The sequence below is a fragment of the Magallana gigas genome, chromosome 7 (genome assembly GCF_963853765.1).
Source record: "Magallana gigas chromosome 7, xbMagGiga1.1, whole genome shotgun sequence".
Taxonomy (NCBI): domain Eukaryota; kingdom Metazoa; phylum Mollusca; class Bivalvia; order Ostreida; family Ostreidae; genus Magallana; species Magallana gigas.
In genome coordinates, this window is record NC_088859.1 from 46,536,117 (window position 1) to 46,555,368 (window position 19,252).

Here is a 19,252-nt window from a genome sequence, read left to right on the forward strand (position 1 = left end):
TGTATAATTCATTTTATTACTTTTTTTTTCAACGCGACTTTACAGCCGCAGTCTAATTCATCACTGTGAAGAAATAATAATCGATTGAAAATCAGTTTTCAATGTACCTCAAGTTTTCTTTTCGATATTGAAAACATTCCGAACCTAATCAATAAATATTATATCTATATACATATTAAGATACCGGTGTTTTGTTCTCCTGGAAGTGTAAATATTTTAGTTATACGGTTTTAAGCTACAATAAGATCTTTCTATCACCCTTGACCAAACAAAGATAAAGCAATTGTAAAGACAATTTGGATGAAAAATTAACAAAAGAAAGAGCGCCTCGGGAGAACCCAGCGGTTGGTGATCAGCCAGGGTACCTGAGGACCACATCCACGTGTGAATACTATCCAAACATTTCGTCAGGTACTTGTGTGTTGACACAAGTTACGGGAGACAGCCACTGAACGGAGCGCTCGATACATCGAGCGACGACTATTGAAGACGACTGAGGAATCCAAGGCGGGATACTTAAGACGTTCTCACGGCCGGTCTTCGCCATCAGACTGGCACAGATGTGACGCAAGACCAGGGCAGTGTTCAGATCAGAGAGAAAGAGAGAGAGGAATCCGTCCGTCTGTCTGTCTGTATGCCGGCCCCGTATGCCATCCTCGAGGCCGGGACGGTCTTGGTGGGCCTCGTGGCCAGTTTATTTCTGATCATAGTCTTTTCTGTGGATACCTGGGAGGAAGCCAATTACAGCTTCACCGCCGCCAACAACTCGTACCGAATGGTGACCGTGGCCTCCTCGGACAGTGATTTAAATGTCTACAGTATCCGGGGGGCTCTGGTGGACCCCTGGACCACTTACTATTTTTACCACCAGTATTGGGGACTGTGGAAGCTTTGTGACGTACTGACAGGTTTGTAACCTTAGACAATTTACTCTCAAATATTACCACTGTATCTTTTTTTTTTGACGTTTGATATTCTGATTTTTGTTTGCTATCACCGGTTATGAAATATGACTCTACAATTTGTGATGTATCATACTCCGGAACCTGGGGCTAGAGATGCACTTCACTACGACACTCGTTTTTGACTCGGGCTTCTACAGTGATGCAGTGTCATTTCCCGTTTTAATGGAAATTTTCGCTAAACATAAAACATCTTCTGTTTTTCTTAAAGTAGAATTCGGTTTAAAAAAATTCATTACTTCAGTCGTCATGAAAATTCAAAAGAGCTGAGATTTAATGAAAAAAAATTACGATTGTCAATTTTCAAAATTGAAATGAATTCTTTTATCATTTTCAAATAAAATTGCGATTCAAATCTTACTTAATAAGGGTTTCCATACTGTTAAGTCTCATTAACATATAGAGTAAAAATAATTTATTTGATAAATTTAAAATATAAAAAAAATATTCTGAAAGATTTTCCATTTGGTTTTCTATTCATGATGTAGGTTTCATGCGTCATCAAATGTTCCACAGGAAATTCCAAATGTTTTATACCCCGTCACCTGATATTTTCAAAATTAACAACATAACAATATGAAAAGCATCTTAGTGATGAATTTATAAATCACGCAATATAGCCTGTCTTCTATCGTGAGCAAAGTTCTGTTCAGTGCAATGAAATGCAATCCCCGTCTTATTGCAAAGTCATTAATGAAACACTAGAGACATCACGCGGAAAGACCGGCGCATTATAAACCTTTGTCCATGTAAAAAGTCATTAGGAAAAAATATCATTTTGAAACCACCTCTTTTACTAGATGCACAAAAGATTGAAACTAATGTCGAATAAGGTAAGGCATTAAATCAAAATGAGGGGTTTAGAAAATAATATGAATGTGGAGTTTGGTTACTAAAATGAATTAAGAGATGAGGTTTTCATTTTACAACGTGAGTGAAGGGAAAAATCTGAGCTGATTGACGATTCTGGTACCAAGAGATGGAACGCATTTAATGGAATTAACACACAAAACAAAATAAATCAAAACTGCTTTGTCTCCCGTCTTAATATCAATCTTTTTTTTTACTTGATACTGTAAGTCTCTCTCTCTCTCTCTCTCTCTCTCTCTCTCTCTCTCTCTCTCTCTCTCTCAGAAGATTGGCCCCAGGTTCATTGAGAATCTCAGAAGATTGGCCTTATGTTCACTTAGAATCAATAAGCAGGTCTGAGATTATCGCAATATTGTAGTGTAAAATAAACCTCACATGATAAATTTATAAGAGTGGTAAAGTGCCTACAAATAAACCCCCATGATTAAATGGCTGGTCAGTAAAAAGGTAAACTCTACATAACTGCTCTATGTTTGATGTACATGATGTGATTGCCCGTCTGTCTTTTTCTCTTTCTTTCTGTCTCTCTTATATAACTCTTTTACAAAATATTATGTTATAAATTTATTTATTTTTTAGTCCCAATGCCATATATATGAAAAATTGTAAAAGAGCTTCAATAAACTTATTGGGGAAATATGACTGGCCAGAGAAGTGTTAACTGACGCATATCAAAATTTGAAATTGTTAACATATATGAAACTGTGACTAACTGTGTGAATTATTGCTATCAGTTATAGTTAAAACAAAAATATATTTTTTTAGCTTTTCAAAAGTAAATTCCCTTTTACACAGTTAGAGAGTTTATAATTGTCTGTGCCTTTCTCTTTTTTATATACTATATTACTTGTACATGATTTGCTTAAGTTGAATAGAAATTATATTTTTTTCTGGTTATCACAATATTTTAATCACGATATTACGCACGCTTGAGAATTACGTGGTTTGCGTAATGAGTGGATTACCTAACATCTTGTTATATTCTGAGGCAATCATTGTCGTTACGCAAAGAAACAACAAATATTGGCTTGGTTGAGGATAGTCTTCCGATGAATTTGACCACACAGACGTTAACAGTCCGTATAATTACAGATCTCAAGCTTGAAACTTTTCTGTTGTTTTCCACCTGTACAAACGTTTGCATAAGTCCTTGAATGGAACTACAGCCACTTTAATTCAATTTTCTTGTTCATTTCAAACAAAAACAAAGAGTCCTTGTAATAATCATCGGTCAAACTATTTACATTAGTGTAAGAATGGGGTAAATAAATACAAAAAAAATCAATGATTATAATACAATTACAGCAGATAAATCGATTAAAGATAAATAATTTACCACTAAACATCATTACAGCATCCAAATCGTTTGCAAAATATCAAATTATTCGGCCTAAAGATCAATAGAATCGTTGAACATTGAAATTCGTATAGAGTACACTGATTAGACTGTAAAAAAAAGTTCAAGTCTATGATGTGAATTAAAAATAATCTTAATTGTATTCTCTTTGATTTTGTTTCGAATGAGAAAATAACTTAACAGGCTGAATCAGCATTAAAATAAAAAATAAAGTTCCGGATTCCGGTACAGCGTGCTCGGGATCAGCTTCCTTGATATATCGCTATGGCTGATGATGCGACGGGACCAAAAGATTGTTTCAAACGAATGATATATTCTTTTTCGTGACGAAGTGGACAACTATGATACGATTTCTTAGAGTATCTGTAGAGACGTCAATACAGAAGTATCTCAAAATTAGAATATGTTTGTCGTTCGCAAATATAGGAATTTCGTCAGAAAGGGCAACTTTTGGTCACTAGCCGATCTTCTGATTATATTTAGTTAAAGTTGTGACCTTTGGCTCCATGAGAATAACCTTGTGTTTTGAATAAAATTAATTATTGTTTGTTAAAATCTAATGAAAATAATAGAAATGTGCATTATTGTATCAAGCAAATAGTTTTAATAAAAGCCCGTTTAACAATTTAGATATTCTGGAAAGAGTACAACTTCTTCTGCGTATTTTGTTGCTTATTTTATTTGGTATTGTTTTTTTGTCTTTAACAGTTTATCCAAGATTGAAAATTATCAATTAGTAAAATGATTTACGATTCGCATGTAACTCTATAGTCAATGATAGTTGATGCTGGGGACAGACATGGCCTACGGCTATCAATAAAACAATGCTGTGACTTTGTGAACTGCGATAAATTTAGTCTAAATATCGAGGATTGGCGATCATTTCTACAACCTTCAATCTAAATCTCTATTTAATTTCGAGAAAACTTTTAATTTCATTGGATAAACAAAGATACTTGCAGTGTCCATGAAATTCTTCTCCTAAACATTTTAGTTTTGTTTAGACGACAAACATTTTGAAATAAAAATCAATTTTGAATTCCATTAAATATTCTATTTATAGATGAATAATTTTTTATTAGTTATCGCGAAAAACACGAAACCTTTGCTGCCATTTTCCCCTAATCTATCTATTTACTTAAGTGGAATGCAATTAGCCGTCCATATACTACTAAGTGGATTGGACTATGATGAGCCTTTGCGAGATATAAGGGGGGGGGGGGGGGGTTACCGGTGTGTCTGGTGGACTGGTATTTCGCTACCTCTACTGTTCACAGCTGGTGGACTGTTATCACAAAACATCGCTGGTCAATTACAATGTCCCTATCCGAAAATTGTTGTTTTGATTCAACAGATTTGTTGATATGATATGAAAATCTGTCTATCTTTTACTATTTTCCCCAATTATTAATGACTTTATGAGAAAAGAACATTATCAAAGGTCGGTATTGGTCAATAGATTACGTAACGCTATCCTCTTTTGTGATGTATTTTTTATCCAAGAGAAATCTTAAGAAATATATGATATGATATCATTTATCTTTATCTTTTTCTCGGTTCATTATTTTTCACTAACGTTCTGAGCTCCGCGCAACATTTAGTCGACAACGTGTATAATCTGTTTGATTAGTTATCTTTGAAAAGATAATGTGCTTGTAAAGAATGTAAGATAAAATCTATTTTTATTGATTCAGATGATACATACATCTATTATTTTAGTAAATTATTTTGATTTTTTTCTGTTTGCTTTCAAAAGCAAATGTAAACAATTTGTGTTTAAAGATCCCTTTACCTGTTGATATTAATTATTTTGCTACAGCTGTAGTACCATGTAGTAAGCGTGAAGTTGATGGCCTCTGCTGATTTGTCCTCGGCTTGTTCAAATCAAAGTCATTTGTTAAAGCGCTTCTGGCAAGTTTTGAGATCAGAAGGATCGAAACAGTCAAACATAAAAGCCTGAACAGTGCCGTGTATTGATTCCGTACTGTGGAAATGATTTTTGTCATCTCAGTGGAATTAAGTACATTCTGTAATTTGTGATTTATATAATTCGAGTGCAAAGAAATAGAACCATTTTAACAAGAGCTTTATGGAACGCCAAATTAACATATATTCAAATATTTGTACCTATCTTCAAATAATTGTACCTATCTTCAATTCAATTGTACCTATCTTCAATTCAATTGTACCTATCTTCAAATTGAATTAGAGATAGGTACAATTCAATTATACCTATCTTTAATTCATTTGAAGATAGGTACAATTGATTTGAAGATAGGTACAAATGCAATGAATTGAAGATAGGTACAATTGAATTAAAGATAGGTACAATTGAATTGAACCTATCTTCAATTACTAAAATATTGGCAATAATGAATACTCCCTGTATAGTACGTCATTTTCGTTACGTCACAATAAAATCGGGATCGGGATGATAAAATAGACAATATGATTTTGTCAACTTTTCGAAAGATTGAGCCTTAAAACAAACAAAAACTCATAATAATTGTTACTGCGTTAATAAATAGAGTGAATATCAACTGAATTATACATTCTTTGATAAAATTTTGGAAAAAAATAAAGCCAGTTTTTTTATTTAGGTATATAACGTTAGTGACCCTAACTACGTCACTACCCTAACTCCGTCACTTTTGAATGGGGTATTCGGGTATACATGTTTTTGGCTTACTTATTGATATACATGTATATTTTAATAAGTAAATGATGCCTTTTGCAAATATATTGCACACACACACACACACACACACACACACACTCGTTTCCCTCCATGTTGAATTGTCTTAAAGGGAGCGTTCATTATTTTCAACAATACACAAAACGAATTGAACCTAGGTATAATTGAATTGTACCTATCTTCAAATACTTTGTAGATATGTCTGAATTGAACCTATCTTCAAATCAATTGTACCTATCTTTAAATGAATTTTACCTATCTTCAAATGAATTAGAGATAGGTATAATTCAATTGAACCTATCTTTAATTGAATTGAAGATAGGTATAATTCATTTGTACCTAGGTATAATTCATTTGTACCTAGGTATAATTCATTTGTACCTAGGTATAATTATTTAGAGATAGGTATAATTATTTACACCTATCTTCAATTCAATTGTACCTATCTCTAATTCAATTGTACCTATCTTCAAATGATTTGAAGATAGGTACAATTAATTGAAGATAGGTACAATTATTTGAAGATAGGTACAAATATTTGAATATATGTTAATTTGGCGTTCCATAGAGCTTTGACTTTGGGTAGTTGGTGTCAAACTGCAATGTGACGTAGGCCTGTCTATTTCATTGTAGGCGACTCAGCCATTGCTCTTTGAAATCAATACGACTTGTCTGGCTTTTGTTCTAAGACTACTCAATCGGTGTATATTTCACCTGAAGCCAGAGTCATTGCGTGGACCCTGAGATATATAAGCGAGGTGAAACCGGATGCTTTGGGGAAAATTCAGCCTGCGCATGAGCTAGCCTGGTTCTTGTGCGTAATGGGTAGCTTAGGGAACCAGGCTAGCACACGTTTATCTGAATCGGGATCGGGATTCCGTGCCATATGTGTGCATAAGTTCAAAGGCGCTTTAATTGTAATGTTGTCAGTAAACAGTACAGAAACAAAGTATTCCTTTTAAAGAAATGATTGGCATGTGATATGAACTATCAGTATTATGAAATAAGTTAATGTTATGCCGAAACTACAACATGCATCAAATAGCATAAGCAATGTTTTGTTGTTTTCCGAATATACATGTAACTTAACTTTACTTTTATAGGCCTAGAAGGCGAGGCTAGAGTACTTCTCGATTAAATTTTTTAAGCATTTAAGTATGACTGAATAATTATGTCACTGTGTAAAAGTTTAAATCTCAAGAAAAATGCGTTAAAATATGAAATTTTTAATTTACACAAAGCTGTCACTGCATAGTTAACAAAGTAGTGCGAATCGTAATGTGTGCGCAAATAGTAGAATTCACCGAATGCCTGATACTATACAGGCAAACTTCATTCATAGATAGATCATAATTATTTTAGAAGTATGAACCCTTTAAATTCTGAGATAAAAAGTCAGGGCTATACGTACATGTATATACGTAATACAATGTACAAATTTAGTGGTTAAAAGCAGAGGGCTAGAGTCGGTGGAATCTATGAATCAGATAATCTGAAGGCTTTCACGTTTTCGTTGGAAACACATGCAGATGGTCCACGTATTGTAGTCCTTTTTTAAAGGACACTTGTATTAACGCAAGATAATTACGTCTTACTGAAAGTCCAAGGCCTTGTTTAAATGGTTCTAAATGTCAAATCTTATCATTGATATCATATAATATTATACATTTGTAATTATGGTGGGTTTTCTTTTCTTACTTATTTTAAAACAAACGTTGGTGGTTTTCTTTTCTTACTTATTTTGAAACTAACGTTGGTGTAAAAATGAAATTTCATTACTTCTCACCTTTCGGATATTATATATTTTTCAAATCTTGTTTTTACGAGACCACGAAAGGACACTACGATCAAGTAAACGCGTTTTGATAATATTCAAAATTTTGTGAATCAAATTGTTTCTGAAATCTGAAGTGGTTGGTCGGGGGCTTTCTGATTAGAGAAAAAAATATAATTTTGTTACAAAATTTATTCTTGTGGGAGTTGTCTCTCTTTTTAGTGAGGACATGTGCCTTAAAGCGGGAAATGGTTCAGAAGAAAAATCTATAATGTGGAGAATTTGGAATGTTTAAACTTCTTCGTGCGTCGTAGCCACTCGATATCAATCCAGTTTGAGTAAATGAGTTACACAGACAGGTTGTCTTTTCAGGGTTTAGTGAATGAGCATGATAATCAAATAAGAAAGTGGTGTTACAGGAAACAAACACACACACACACACATACACAAAATATATATATAAACAAAACACAAATCAACAAGTTCCATGCTTACTACATACATTAAACAAGAACGTGCTAACGCAAGAGTGTTTAAAAACCATCGTATATTTATTGTCTGAAGAAAGTTTACAACAAATACAATTATTAGAGTAAACAGAGAAGAAAGCTACTGAATTCTCTGATTAACGATTCCTGCATTTATGCCAATTATTTTGCTGGCATAAGTACACAATTATTTTCTCTCTGAATATTTTAACAATTTTTCATATAAGCCAAGAGATTAAATGACGATGTGCTGTGTGCAAAAGTAGTTGTAGAAGTTTAGTGAATTAGCTTGTTTCAATGTTTAAATTCCACATTTTTGACTTTAGGCCCCTTCCTGCCACCAAATCTTTAAACCCCCTTATTGAATAAGGTGTTGCAAACCACGTTCTAATCAAATGCATTTTTGTTAGTTAAACTAGATAATATTCCGCGCAAGCGCAGAAATTAACACTTTTTACATTGATATTATACAATGTACTTCATGTACATGCCCTAGGCCTTTAATCCTTCTGTTGCAGTTGACTTGAAAAAAATTACAAACATTTTTATTTTATTTCAAATTAGGGAGTGGGTGTAAAGTGCGTCGTATCTCTTTTCTAAACTTTGTTCTATAGTTAAAATCTCACTATAACTTTTATCACTGTCTCAAATACAGATTTCAGATAAAAGACTGAATGCCATGACGTTAATTAGTCAATCCGCGTTCTTGGTTACCCAGTTCTGGAAAGTTCTTTCCATCTAAACTAAAATCGCGTATTCATGAAACGAATTGGCTCATTTTGTTTACTCTACATCTGTCATATCTTATTTTCTATGTATATCCTAAATAAGTTACCAGTAGATATTCTCATCCAATACAAGCATATATTTTGATGCAAATCCCCCCGACTTGGATCCACCAAAGCGTGTCCACCACCTTACTCTCATATTTGCTATTTTAGGCTGGTTTGTCGAAAATGAAAGTAGGTTTTTAATTTATTTCTCAATAATTACTTATCAGATAAAATTCAATTATAGCTTACGGACATCATCTCACACGTATTGAAATACTTAAGGTGTAAGCAGTTACTCTGGTGCAGGCATTCTGTAGTTTATCGGCAAAAAGTCTTAATTCATAAGTATAGAAGTTAAAAAAAATGTATCTGTTATCTTTCTGTTGAGGCTTTATATCAGTTGTGCCAATTAAAACACTAAATAACAGTACATGTACTAGTATTTACTTTGATTTGTTACCGATATTAGGCGAAACCAGGGTTTAGATGAATATGAATGACTTCAGCGATGCTAGACTGAACTGTGAGGAAACTATCAACATTTGTTATGAATTTTTTGTTGCAAATCCCCTTTTATTGTTTATAATGATGTTCTGTTGCATGTATGCACTTTAGTCAGTACTCTCCTAATCCCACTGAAGATTTTGAATGCCCTTGAGAATAAGGAAGGAAAACTGATCGATGGCCACAGCACTTCTCCAAGATAATGTGCCATAATAGGACATCGGATCCCCCTCTCTCGTCTTTGTCGGTCTGCCCCGTGTTTTTCAAATTGAAATGCGATTGCAGGAACCAATCGGGAGGATGGAGTTTACAATGTAATTAAAGTTTAAGTAGGATTTATGTGTGGATTATGTCTGGACTTACTGAAGTAATACCAGTTTTAATCAATGTTAAACATGCTAGCCATGTTTTCCAGAAAAATTGAAAAATCGTCAGCAATATCTTGGAGAAACTTGAGTTTTCCATTCTTCTAAAAATTCTTGTTGGTCCTTAACTCAAAACTATAAAGCCTTATAGATGTATTGAACTTGAGTGTGTTTTGAATTAGTTGTGCGATATGTGTCTTTGAATATGATCACATTTTTTGTCATTCCTTTGAGGTATATTTAAATTTGCTTTGCGGGAATTCCTAATTGCCGTCAATGTTTTGTTTCGTATAGTGATTGTTTTGCAATCAAGTCGGTTACTCCGTGATCTCGTTCAGAGTATGGCGTGTTTAAAATTTTGATAAGAAGAGAATCGATCGATTATAACGATATTCTCCCTGTTGCTGTTCTTGTGTTATCCCGCTAATCGACTGCCATTTACCCTATAAATGAAACGCTCAATACACATACTTAACTACCATGGTGATTCTCGCATTGCGCATGCGCTGGTGAGGAGGAAATTGGACCATCTTTTAAACTTTATACCTGTTGTTGTTGTTTTTGTTTAAAATATGAATTAAAGATGTAATTGGAAGAGGAAATTGCCACTCAAAGTTATCCGTCCACTACAAATTGATACAGAACTCATTATGGCTGAAGATTAGCATTCCATTGTAAGTGTCTAGTGATGCCTTCGCCGCTGGTAATTCTAGCGTCATTGTCCGTGGTAGTCGGGATTCTCGGCAGCGTGTTTATCTTATTGGCCATTTCTGTGGATTCTTGGGAAGAGATAGACTTTTCTGTCGTTGAAGCCAACTCATCCACGCTTCAAGTTACGCCTGCCGCGTCACGTTCTGACGTCACAGTTTATAAGGAACTGGGTTCTGGGACATATTACTTTCTGTACTACCAGTATGGGGGGCCATGGAAGTTATGTGACCTACTGACAGGTAAATATTGCGATCGTCATTTCTTTTGTTTAACTGTTTTCATTTCTTGGTCTTTTCTTTTCATATAATGAGCAAATCAATACTTAGCGTCTGTTTCGATAAAAGGAAACATGAAAGACAAATCGTCCAAGACACATTTAATTTCCAGTTAATATTCATGATTAACTTTCCACCTTCTGTCTTATCACTGTGTTGCTGTAATGATTGAGTGCAGACAACATTAAATATATATATATAGTTTAGTTACAGTTTAGTAAATTTTGGTTAATTGGTTGTAAAGACTGTATGCTTCACTAGTGGTAAGCGTGCAAAATGGAATTAGTATGGTGTATCAATGGTGAACATTATTGTCTTTCTGCAGATGCCGCCAGGGCTGAGATGGGCACCTTAGGGGGTGAATACAGAGACAGGTGTTACAATTTTGTGTCGGAGTATGACGAGGAGTCCTCCACCCTACAGAGTGACGGCAGATCTATCGCCAGTAAGCTACACATACTGTCTTAATAATCAGTTACATGTATAATATAATCATACAGAGTGACGGCAGATCTATCGCCAGTAAGATTAACAATCAGTTACGTGTATAATAGAACCATACAGAGTTACAGGAGACATATAGCTAGTAAAATTAACCATCAGTTACATGTTTAATAGAACCATACAGAGTTACGGGAGATTTATTGCCAGTAAGTTACAGATACTGTCGTAACAATCAGTTAAATGCAAATGCATTACCTTTCATATAAGAAGGTTTACTTACTATTATTTTTTTCATATATATGCATGTATTTTATGACTCATTCCGGGTACATTTATGAATAGGGGTTAATAACCACAAGAAATCGTGCTTAAGAGTAAAGTCTTGCAGTATTGTTGCTGCGTGCTTTATTGCAATATTCGCGTTATAGCTGTTATGTAAGGAGTTGTCGACTTCTTATTACTCCCGAGAGACTTTTAAGATTCTGCTTCCAGAACAATGCAACCTATAAGCAATTGTTAGGGGTATTTTACGATCAAGTCACAGATTTCATGGAATATTGATGAGGTTTCGGCACAAAATAAGTCGATAATTTTGAGAATATTTTACCCATGGGGTAGTGAGGGCACCAACCGTTCTTTCTATTAAAGTTTACTGATTTCATCGTTTGCCTCAGTTCCGTATAAAATTATCTTTAACTGTAATTATGCTTTTACAGGACTACAGAATTCTGGCGCTTCCTGTTTTATCGTCTGCATCATTGACCTCGTGGCGGCGCTAGGTGTCGGGGTCATTTCGCTTATCAACAAACACGTCACGGCATGCATGGTTACCGGAGTTTTGTACTGTATGGCTAGTCAGTATCCTATGAAGATGAAAATCTCTCTCTCTCTCTCTCTCTCTCTCTCTCTCTCTCTCTCTCTCTCTCTCTCTCATTGACATCAAATTCCGGTACTAACACGTTGTGTAATAGAGTTACATGTATTATTTTTACTTTGTTATTCTAGGTTTGTTCACTGTTTTCGGACTCGCAATTTTCCACGTGAAGCATCATTACGAGCTTTACTACTGCCAGTCACTGTACCCTATACCAAAGTCTGCCTGTGACACCCGAACAGTCACCATTTTGTGGGCGGTGCCTGTTGCGTGGGTGGGCGTCATCATCTGTTCAGTAGCCAGTATTCTTTGGTTATTTCTGACACGTGCTCTCAGAGTCATCAAAGCAAAAACTATGATATGATCATTTGCAGTTTATTTTTATTCCATGTCATAATATATAGTATTTTGGTAATAATATTCTATGAAGACATGATAATGATGTTGATGCAATAAATTGAACTAAATCCATTAATAAAACATTGACTTATTAAATACAGCAATGTGCTCAAAACTCAAAGTCAGTGTTACATGGTGGAATTAATTCCATCAAACACGGTGATTGATGAGTTAATTTAAAAAGTAAACATTTGATAATATTTAATATGATTTCGTCATATCTTGCTTTTGATCATTCATGTGGCTGTTCAAATCTTGAGCAACCTTATTAGAGAGCAATGTCAGTTGACATTTATGGCTGCAGTACGCAGTCGCTCATAGAAATCAAACGGTTTGTTTGTCCATGAATTTGATATAACTTCTACATGAAAAATCGATAAATCCCGATATTTAAAAATTTTAGTATTTTTTATTTCTAAATGATTCTTCGTTGAGCGAAGACTTTTTGGTATTGATTGAAGAGTGTAGACACACAGTGTTGTTTGTTCCTGATGACAGGACCTATGTCGTTTTTAGTCTAAACATCAGGGCATTCTAATGCGTATGTCTCTAAGTGCCTATATCACTTGTCTTTTCCAGGTACTGTTAATTTCTAATTCATGTTATTTCGAAATTATCACTTGCACAAGCTGGTGATATAAATCAATACATCAAACCACAATGTCACGTGACTCGCTCTTTTTCTGTGATTATTGTTGTATCTTTAACTCCGAATTTCCTCACGGAGTTGCGCCTTCTTCTTTTTTTTCTTTTCTTTTTTCTTTGCTTAAACAAAAGGATTTTATGTCTCTTTGAGAATGTCACAGTCCTTTTATGGTGTCAACGACATCATATAATTTAAACTGGAACGTTGTTAGCTGCTTATGGTCATAAAATTTTAATGAACTTGTTTAACGTAAGTGTACGTATCTCGGAACAAAGATAGAGTCAGAACACCAGTTTTAAGTTAAAACAAAACACCAAGCATTATCTTTCACTTGTAATATTAGAAAATATCCTTGTAATAAAAAGCTGAAAGCCATGTTACAACGCACTTTGAAAAATTAAGCACTTCGAAAAAAATTTTCAAAGTGCCTAAATTTTGGAACAAAGTCACGCACTTTGAAAAATAAATTGTCAAAGTGCGTTTGAATCGTCGATGTTAACGCACTTTGAAAAAAAAAATCAGGTTTTGGTCGAAATAATTGATACATTTATATGCAGAAGATAATTGGATTAACCTTGTCTAGCTCAATGGGATATATTTATAAAACAACCCAATGCATTCTCAGCCATATTGATAAACAGTTTCTCGATTAGATATCTTTTCTGTTCTCATAAGCTTATGTAGTTGGACAATTTACACAAAAAGAACGACTCGGAAGATTTTAATTATCCAATTATAACATAAATTGTATCGCTTAGCAACTGCCTTTTACTATTTTTGTGTATGCAGCAAATTTACTTTTTATCTGTTACATTGGGCTATACCAGAATAGAGAGTAATTTATGTATATTGATAATGGAGATCAATTTAAAACATATTTCAACCGACTTCAATGTGCTTATAAACAAACATGTTGTGAAAAAGGATACATTAGTTATGTTTATCAAAGAACAATTTGATCTTTCTAGATTTACTTCGGAAATCCCTTGTGACATCTTTACAAATAAAATCATTCAGATATGAAAATTCTGTAAAGTTGTAGCGACCAAATATCCATGTTTAAAAGACTTACATTTACGATGTTGTGAATCCTACACCTTCTTTTACGAAGATTTGTTTTTGGGCAAACCACTTTTCAGGGTTAAAACACAACTTTTGTCATACGAAAATATCCTATTCAACTACTGTTTGGATGAAAGTGATGGATATTTTTAATAAAATAACCTTCAAGCAAACTCGTTTTGTTTGTATCGTTACGTGGAGCAGTAATTTCCCTTTAACTCATCTCTCATTAACCAATTAATTGGATATATTGCTCGTCTTATCAAGCTTCATTAATGACAAACCTTTTATCATCAGAAGATGAAATTAAAACTTTATTGAGATGAAAGGCGGATTGGTTTTAGCTTATTAGTTTTGGAGATCCGTGCACGTACAATATGTAGTCGGCCTTCTCAATTTAATGAATTTTAACGTTTTTAATGAATTTCCAAAACTCAGGGAAATATGAAATGATCAAAACAACGAATGTTTGATGTTTAATCATTTAAAAGAGAGGAAATTAGTTAACTTTCGTTACGTAATTTCTGCACAATCCTTCATATAAGTCAAACTTCTAGTATATAAATCTACTGAGGTCATCTAAGGTTCCTCGACACACCAACATTTTATTTGATGGACCGGTAAAGACTCTTTTTTTCAATATGATTTTACAAAACAGGGACCAATATCGACTTTTAATGATTTTACATGAATTCCTTTGTTTTAACTGCAAGCAGAGTATTTTAGAGCTTAAAACTTGGTCTCAATTGATTGTTTAAAAAATATCTACAATTCTTGATTTTCATTTGCATAAATATTTTTGTTTAAAAAAATATCATAGAGTTTATTAGGCCGTCTTTGATATGTTTGTTGGAATAGATAATTGTATTGTGCATAAATTGATCAATCATTTGTCAAAAATGATTCTTTGTCGACCCATTAAATAATTCACTGGACTGTCGAGCCACCTTAAATGCCATTCAGACACGTCTGTTCAGAATTACAAATAAAGATTTGACTTAAGTTTTGAGTTTTGCATTTCAGACACTGCGAGGGCCACACTAACGGCTGCAGGGCTGGACCGGAAGGAGTGTTTTAACTTCCTGTCTGATTATGACGAGGAATCGATGGTGGTGTCTACCAACACCAAGTCTTTCATGGGTATGCGTTAAGTATGGCGGAAATGCGATATCATAGTGTTTACATTAAAGTCAGATACTTTGCACCAAACTACTATTATACGTCCATGGCATAGTTAAAAAACTTTTAAACATTGCATCAAGAATTTGAAAAGAAAACAATTGCTATACACTCAATTTTTTAAATTTTCAAATTAATCAAACTTTTATTCAGGTCTGCACAATTCAACAGTGGTGTGTTTTATGGTGACAATCATAGACTTGATTGTGGCTAACTTTCTGGCGATACTTGGGACCTACAGGAAGATGGTCCCCGTCTGTATGGTGGCGGGCGCTCTCTACTGCATAGCATGTATGTCAGACCTAACTAGATATTTAAAAGTACTGCATAGCAAGAACTAGTATGTCAGGCCTAACTAGATATTTAAAAGTACTGCATAGCAAGTATGTAAGGACTAACTAGATAGTTCAAAGTACTGCATAGCAAGTATGTAAGGACTAACTAGATATTTCAAAGTACTGCATAGCAAGTATGTCAGGCATAACTAGATATATCAAAGTATTGCATAGCAAGTATGTAAGAACTAACTAGATATTTCAAAGTATTGCATAGCAAGTATGTAAGGACCAACTAGATATTTCAAAGTATTGCATAGCAAGTATGTAAGGACTAACTAGATATTTCAAAGTATTGCATAGTAAGTATGTAAGGACTAACTAGATATTTCAAAGTACCGCATAGCAAGTATGTAAGGACTAACTAGATATTTCAAAGTACTGCATAGCAAGTATGTAAGGACTAACTAGATATTTAAAAGTGTTGCATAGCAAGTATGTCAGGCATAACTAGATATATCAAAGTACTGCATAGCAAGAACTAGTATGTCAGGCCTAACAAGATATTTAAAAGTACTGCATAGCAAGTATGTAAGGACAAACTAGATATTTCGAGTACTGCAAAGCAAGACCATGTATGCCAGGACTTATTAGATATTTCAAGTCCTAGAAAGCAAGTAGGTTGGGCTTATTTGATTCTTCAAAGTAATGCATAGCAAGTATACTGATGCTAAATAAATTTTTCAAAAGTAAATGCAGAAAATATTTTAAAATATACGGTAACTTCATTTTTATTAAATTTACATATTGATATTTTTTTCAATTCTTTTACGCAGGTGTGTTCGTCTTCTTTGGTTTAGTGATCTTTCACCTGAAGCACCACTACGAGCATTACTACTGCCACGCGCTGTACGATATCCCTGACAGCGTCTGTCCGGTTCGAGATGTGAGCGTGGGTTGGCCCGCTCCTTTGGCGTGGTTTTCTCTGATTCTCTTAGTAGCAGACAGCATATTTTGGGTCTTCTTAACGCAAGCATTAAGAATAATCAAAACTAAGACTATGAGCGACAAGTATTAAGTGGGTTTTTTGTAATCGGTTTGGACTTTTTGGTGCAGTTAGAAATGTGCCTTACCCGAAAGGACAGACGTGCAAAACACTTGATGTATTCATAGGGATGTATATCACATTGAATGTATCCATAGGGATATATCACATTGAGGTATTCATAGGGATATATCACATTGAATCGATTAAAACTATTCTCAAGGAAGAACAAAATTCAATACTGCCTAGATAAGCAGTTATTCTATTTTTTTCTTCTATTAAGAATGGTTTAAGTTTGTTATTTCACGTGACTCAGCGCCTGTGAGAAGAAAGACAGAAAGCTCGGATAAAAAAAAACATTGTCGTGAGTGGTAAACTTGTCCCAAAAATGAAGCATTTCCGTCCCATAACAACCCGTCCTTCTTGCAACTTTTTGAAGATTTCTCCGATGGCGTTGATAAAGCAAGATTTCAGGATTAGTGAAATATTGTAATAATTATATTTTGTGAAACGCCAAAGCAGTTCTCGTTTGTTTGTCTGTTTGTTAATTTTATCGACGTTATATTCATCGATCGATAGTGTTTAGATTAAAGGTGGTCGTAATGATAAGGTACCACTGTATTGTATATGCACTACGTGTATTAAATGATGGTAGATGGTCATAATTATTTCTGTTCATGTTAATTCTTTTTAAGCATAAAACGTTATTGTTGAATTTTTGTGTATTAGTATATGCTAGTGTATCATTGATATATTTAAATTTGACACCAGCAATAATTATTCCTCCAAATTCAGGTAAAATATAAACTAACGAGAAATGTTTTAGACACGGTGACAGCAAATAGTACTGTTATATAAAGTTATACTCTATAACATGTTTTTCTTTGTTAATAATTGTTAGTTATACTGTTTGTAATGTTAATCAGTTAATAATCTTTTGTAATCAGAATATTATGTACAGTATCTATATTGCTTTTAATAAAATTATCAGTTTATTTGTGTTCAGTGTATGAATATATTGCGTAGCTCTTTCGTACCCGGGGTCGACTTTCTTCATTCTCTGGCAGACATCCAGGTTACCACTCTTTTGAAGAAATGGAAATGGCTATGATTCAAGTCAGTAGCACTACAGATCTATTGATTATCGTTCTTTAACAGTATCACTCCTTTTTTCAAAGATGGATGGATATATAGAATTTCCAATTGTCTGTCCACATTATTTTAATTAAACTGAGTTATCTCATATTCTAAGAGAGTGTACTAGTATTTCAACACCTTAAGAAAATGTTTTGTCTTCAAAGCGCCGTAAAAGGTACACAAATACTTTCACCGAAGATGACCTTGCATTATTTAAACTGTTTTACCTTGATTAATGTCATTCTAAACTGACTTTTCTGATTAATATTGAAGTTTCCCTTCAACATTATTAATCAAGCTTTGAACCTTATAAAATACAGAAGTTGGTCTTTGATTGCGGAAGTACCATACATTGATTTACGATCATCTATATGAGAGGCCAAAACCATATTTATGATATCGATTGATTGAAACTTTTTCCGTTCATGTATTCTAGTGTATATACTAAAAAGTAACTCACGCATGAAGTTTAAGTCATTATTTATTATTTATTAAGTAATTACTATTTTATTTTTACATATGTAATAACTTGAAATAAGATTGGTATATTGCATACCTATATATACATCAACCATACACGTTTGCTGTCAAAGGAACTTCCGTAAACAGTTTTATTCATTGCAAAGTATGTAGGCAATATACAGTATTACTTATTTCCACGTGTATAATTCGACATCAGAACTGATATACTAGCCATAACTGTATATGCTTCATCCCATATTTGGCCAATATATTTTGAGAATGAAATTTCCTCTTAATTCATTAGCATTAATATTATCCGCTTAATTACTAGTATTCAACTGTTAATACAGAGGCATCTGTTTCTGCGATTAAATGTATCCCATGTTATAATAATATTATATTATTATCATTATATTATTATATTGATGTTATCATTTTACTATAGGGTGAACTTTTATTACAGACACAAGTGCCCATTTATACATTTCAGCCTCTAATGCATGACATAAATACTGCAGGCTAAGATACTACATCCATGCAAAATGACTTTATGAGATGATTTGCTACAAAAAAAACTTAAACCTGTTGACTCATGAAAAAATATAGGTCACATAAATTTTAAAGCTTCCAACACACGTATACCCAGATGCATCATTCAACTAATCCTTTCTCAAAAAGTTTTGCCTGGTCAAAAGAAATATTTGTTGAAAATGCAGTAACTGAAACCAAGTGGTATAACCCTAAAATGACTCATGCGGGTACAAAGGCAGTGAACCATGAAAAATACATAACAACCCCCCCCCCCCCCCCCAGGTTACAGATTTGTGATTTTTTTCTGCAATGATCGCTATCTTTATTGTCGACCAGTATGTTACACAGAGGGAGGGGCCAAACTTTCCTTGTATGGAGGTCACTACAGCTATTTGTAAATCTAACAAAGTCCGAATTTCAGCTT

At 33.8% G+C, this 19,252-nt stretch overlaps 2 protein-coding genes across 2 annotated transcripts; both read left to right on the forward strand.

The window, feature by feature from the left end:
• The first annotated feature begins 257 nt into the window (after nt 1-257).
• Nucleotides 258-17,693, forward strand: LOC105345915 (uncharacterized). The gene is made up of 4 exons (XM_011454275.4): nt 258-908; nt 15,223-15,339; nt 15,532-15,669; nt 16,490-17,693. Exons 1-4 carry the CDS (start codon nt 635-637, stop codon nt 16,729-16,731), a joined length of 771 nt encoding a protein of 256 aa, XP_011452577.1. The 5' UTR covers nt 258-634; the 3' UTR covers nt 16,732-17,693.
• On the forward strand, nt 10,110-12,562 carry LOC105345914 (uncharacterized). Its single transcript, XM_011454274.4, has 4 exons — nt 10,110-10,738; nt 11,100-11,219; nt 11,935-12,072; nt 12,224-12,562. The coding sequence occupies exons 1-4, from the start codon at nt 10,477-10,479 to the stop codon at nt 12,454-12,456; spliced, it is 753 nt and encodes a 250-aa protein (XP_011452576.1). The 5' UTR covers nt 10,110-10,476; the 3' UTR covers nt 12,457-12,562.
• Nucleotides 17,694-19,252: the final 1,559 nt, after the last annotated feature.

Coding starts and splice junctions, on each gene's coding strand:
- LOC105345915 (XM_011454275.4), top strand. CDS start 635: ATGCCGGCCCCGTATGCCATCCTCGAGGCCGGGACGGTCTTGGTGGGC. Junction 909..15,222: donor GCTTTGTGACGTACTGACAG/GTTTGTAACCTT, acceptor TTTGCATTTCAG/ACACTGCGAGGGCCACACTA. Junction 15,340..15,531: donor CAACACCAAGTCTTTCATGG/GTATGCGTTAAG, acceptor ACTTTTATTCAG/GTCTGCACAATTCAACAGTG.
- LOC105345914 (XM_011454274.4), top strand. CDS start 10,477: ATGCCTTCGCCGCTGGTAATTCTAGCGTCATTGTCCGTGGTAGTCGGG. Junction 10,739..11,099: donor GTTATGTGACCTACTGACAG/GTAAATATTGCG, acceptor GTCTTTCTGCAG/ATGCCGCCAGGGCTGAGATG. Junction 12,073..12,223: donor AGTTTTGTACTGTATGGCTA/GTCAGTATCCTA, acceptor TTGTTATTCTAG/GTTTGTTCACTGTTTTCGGA.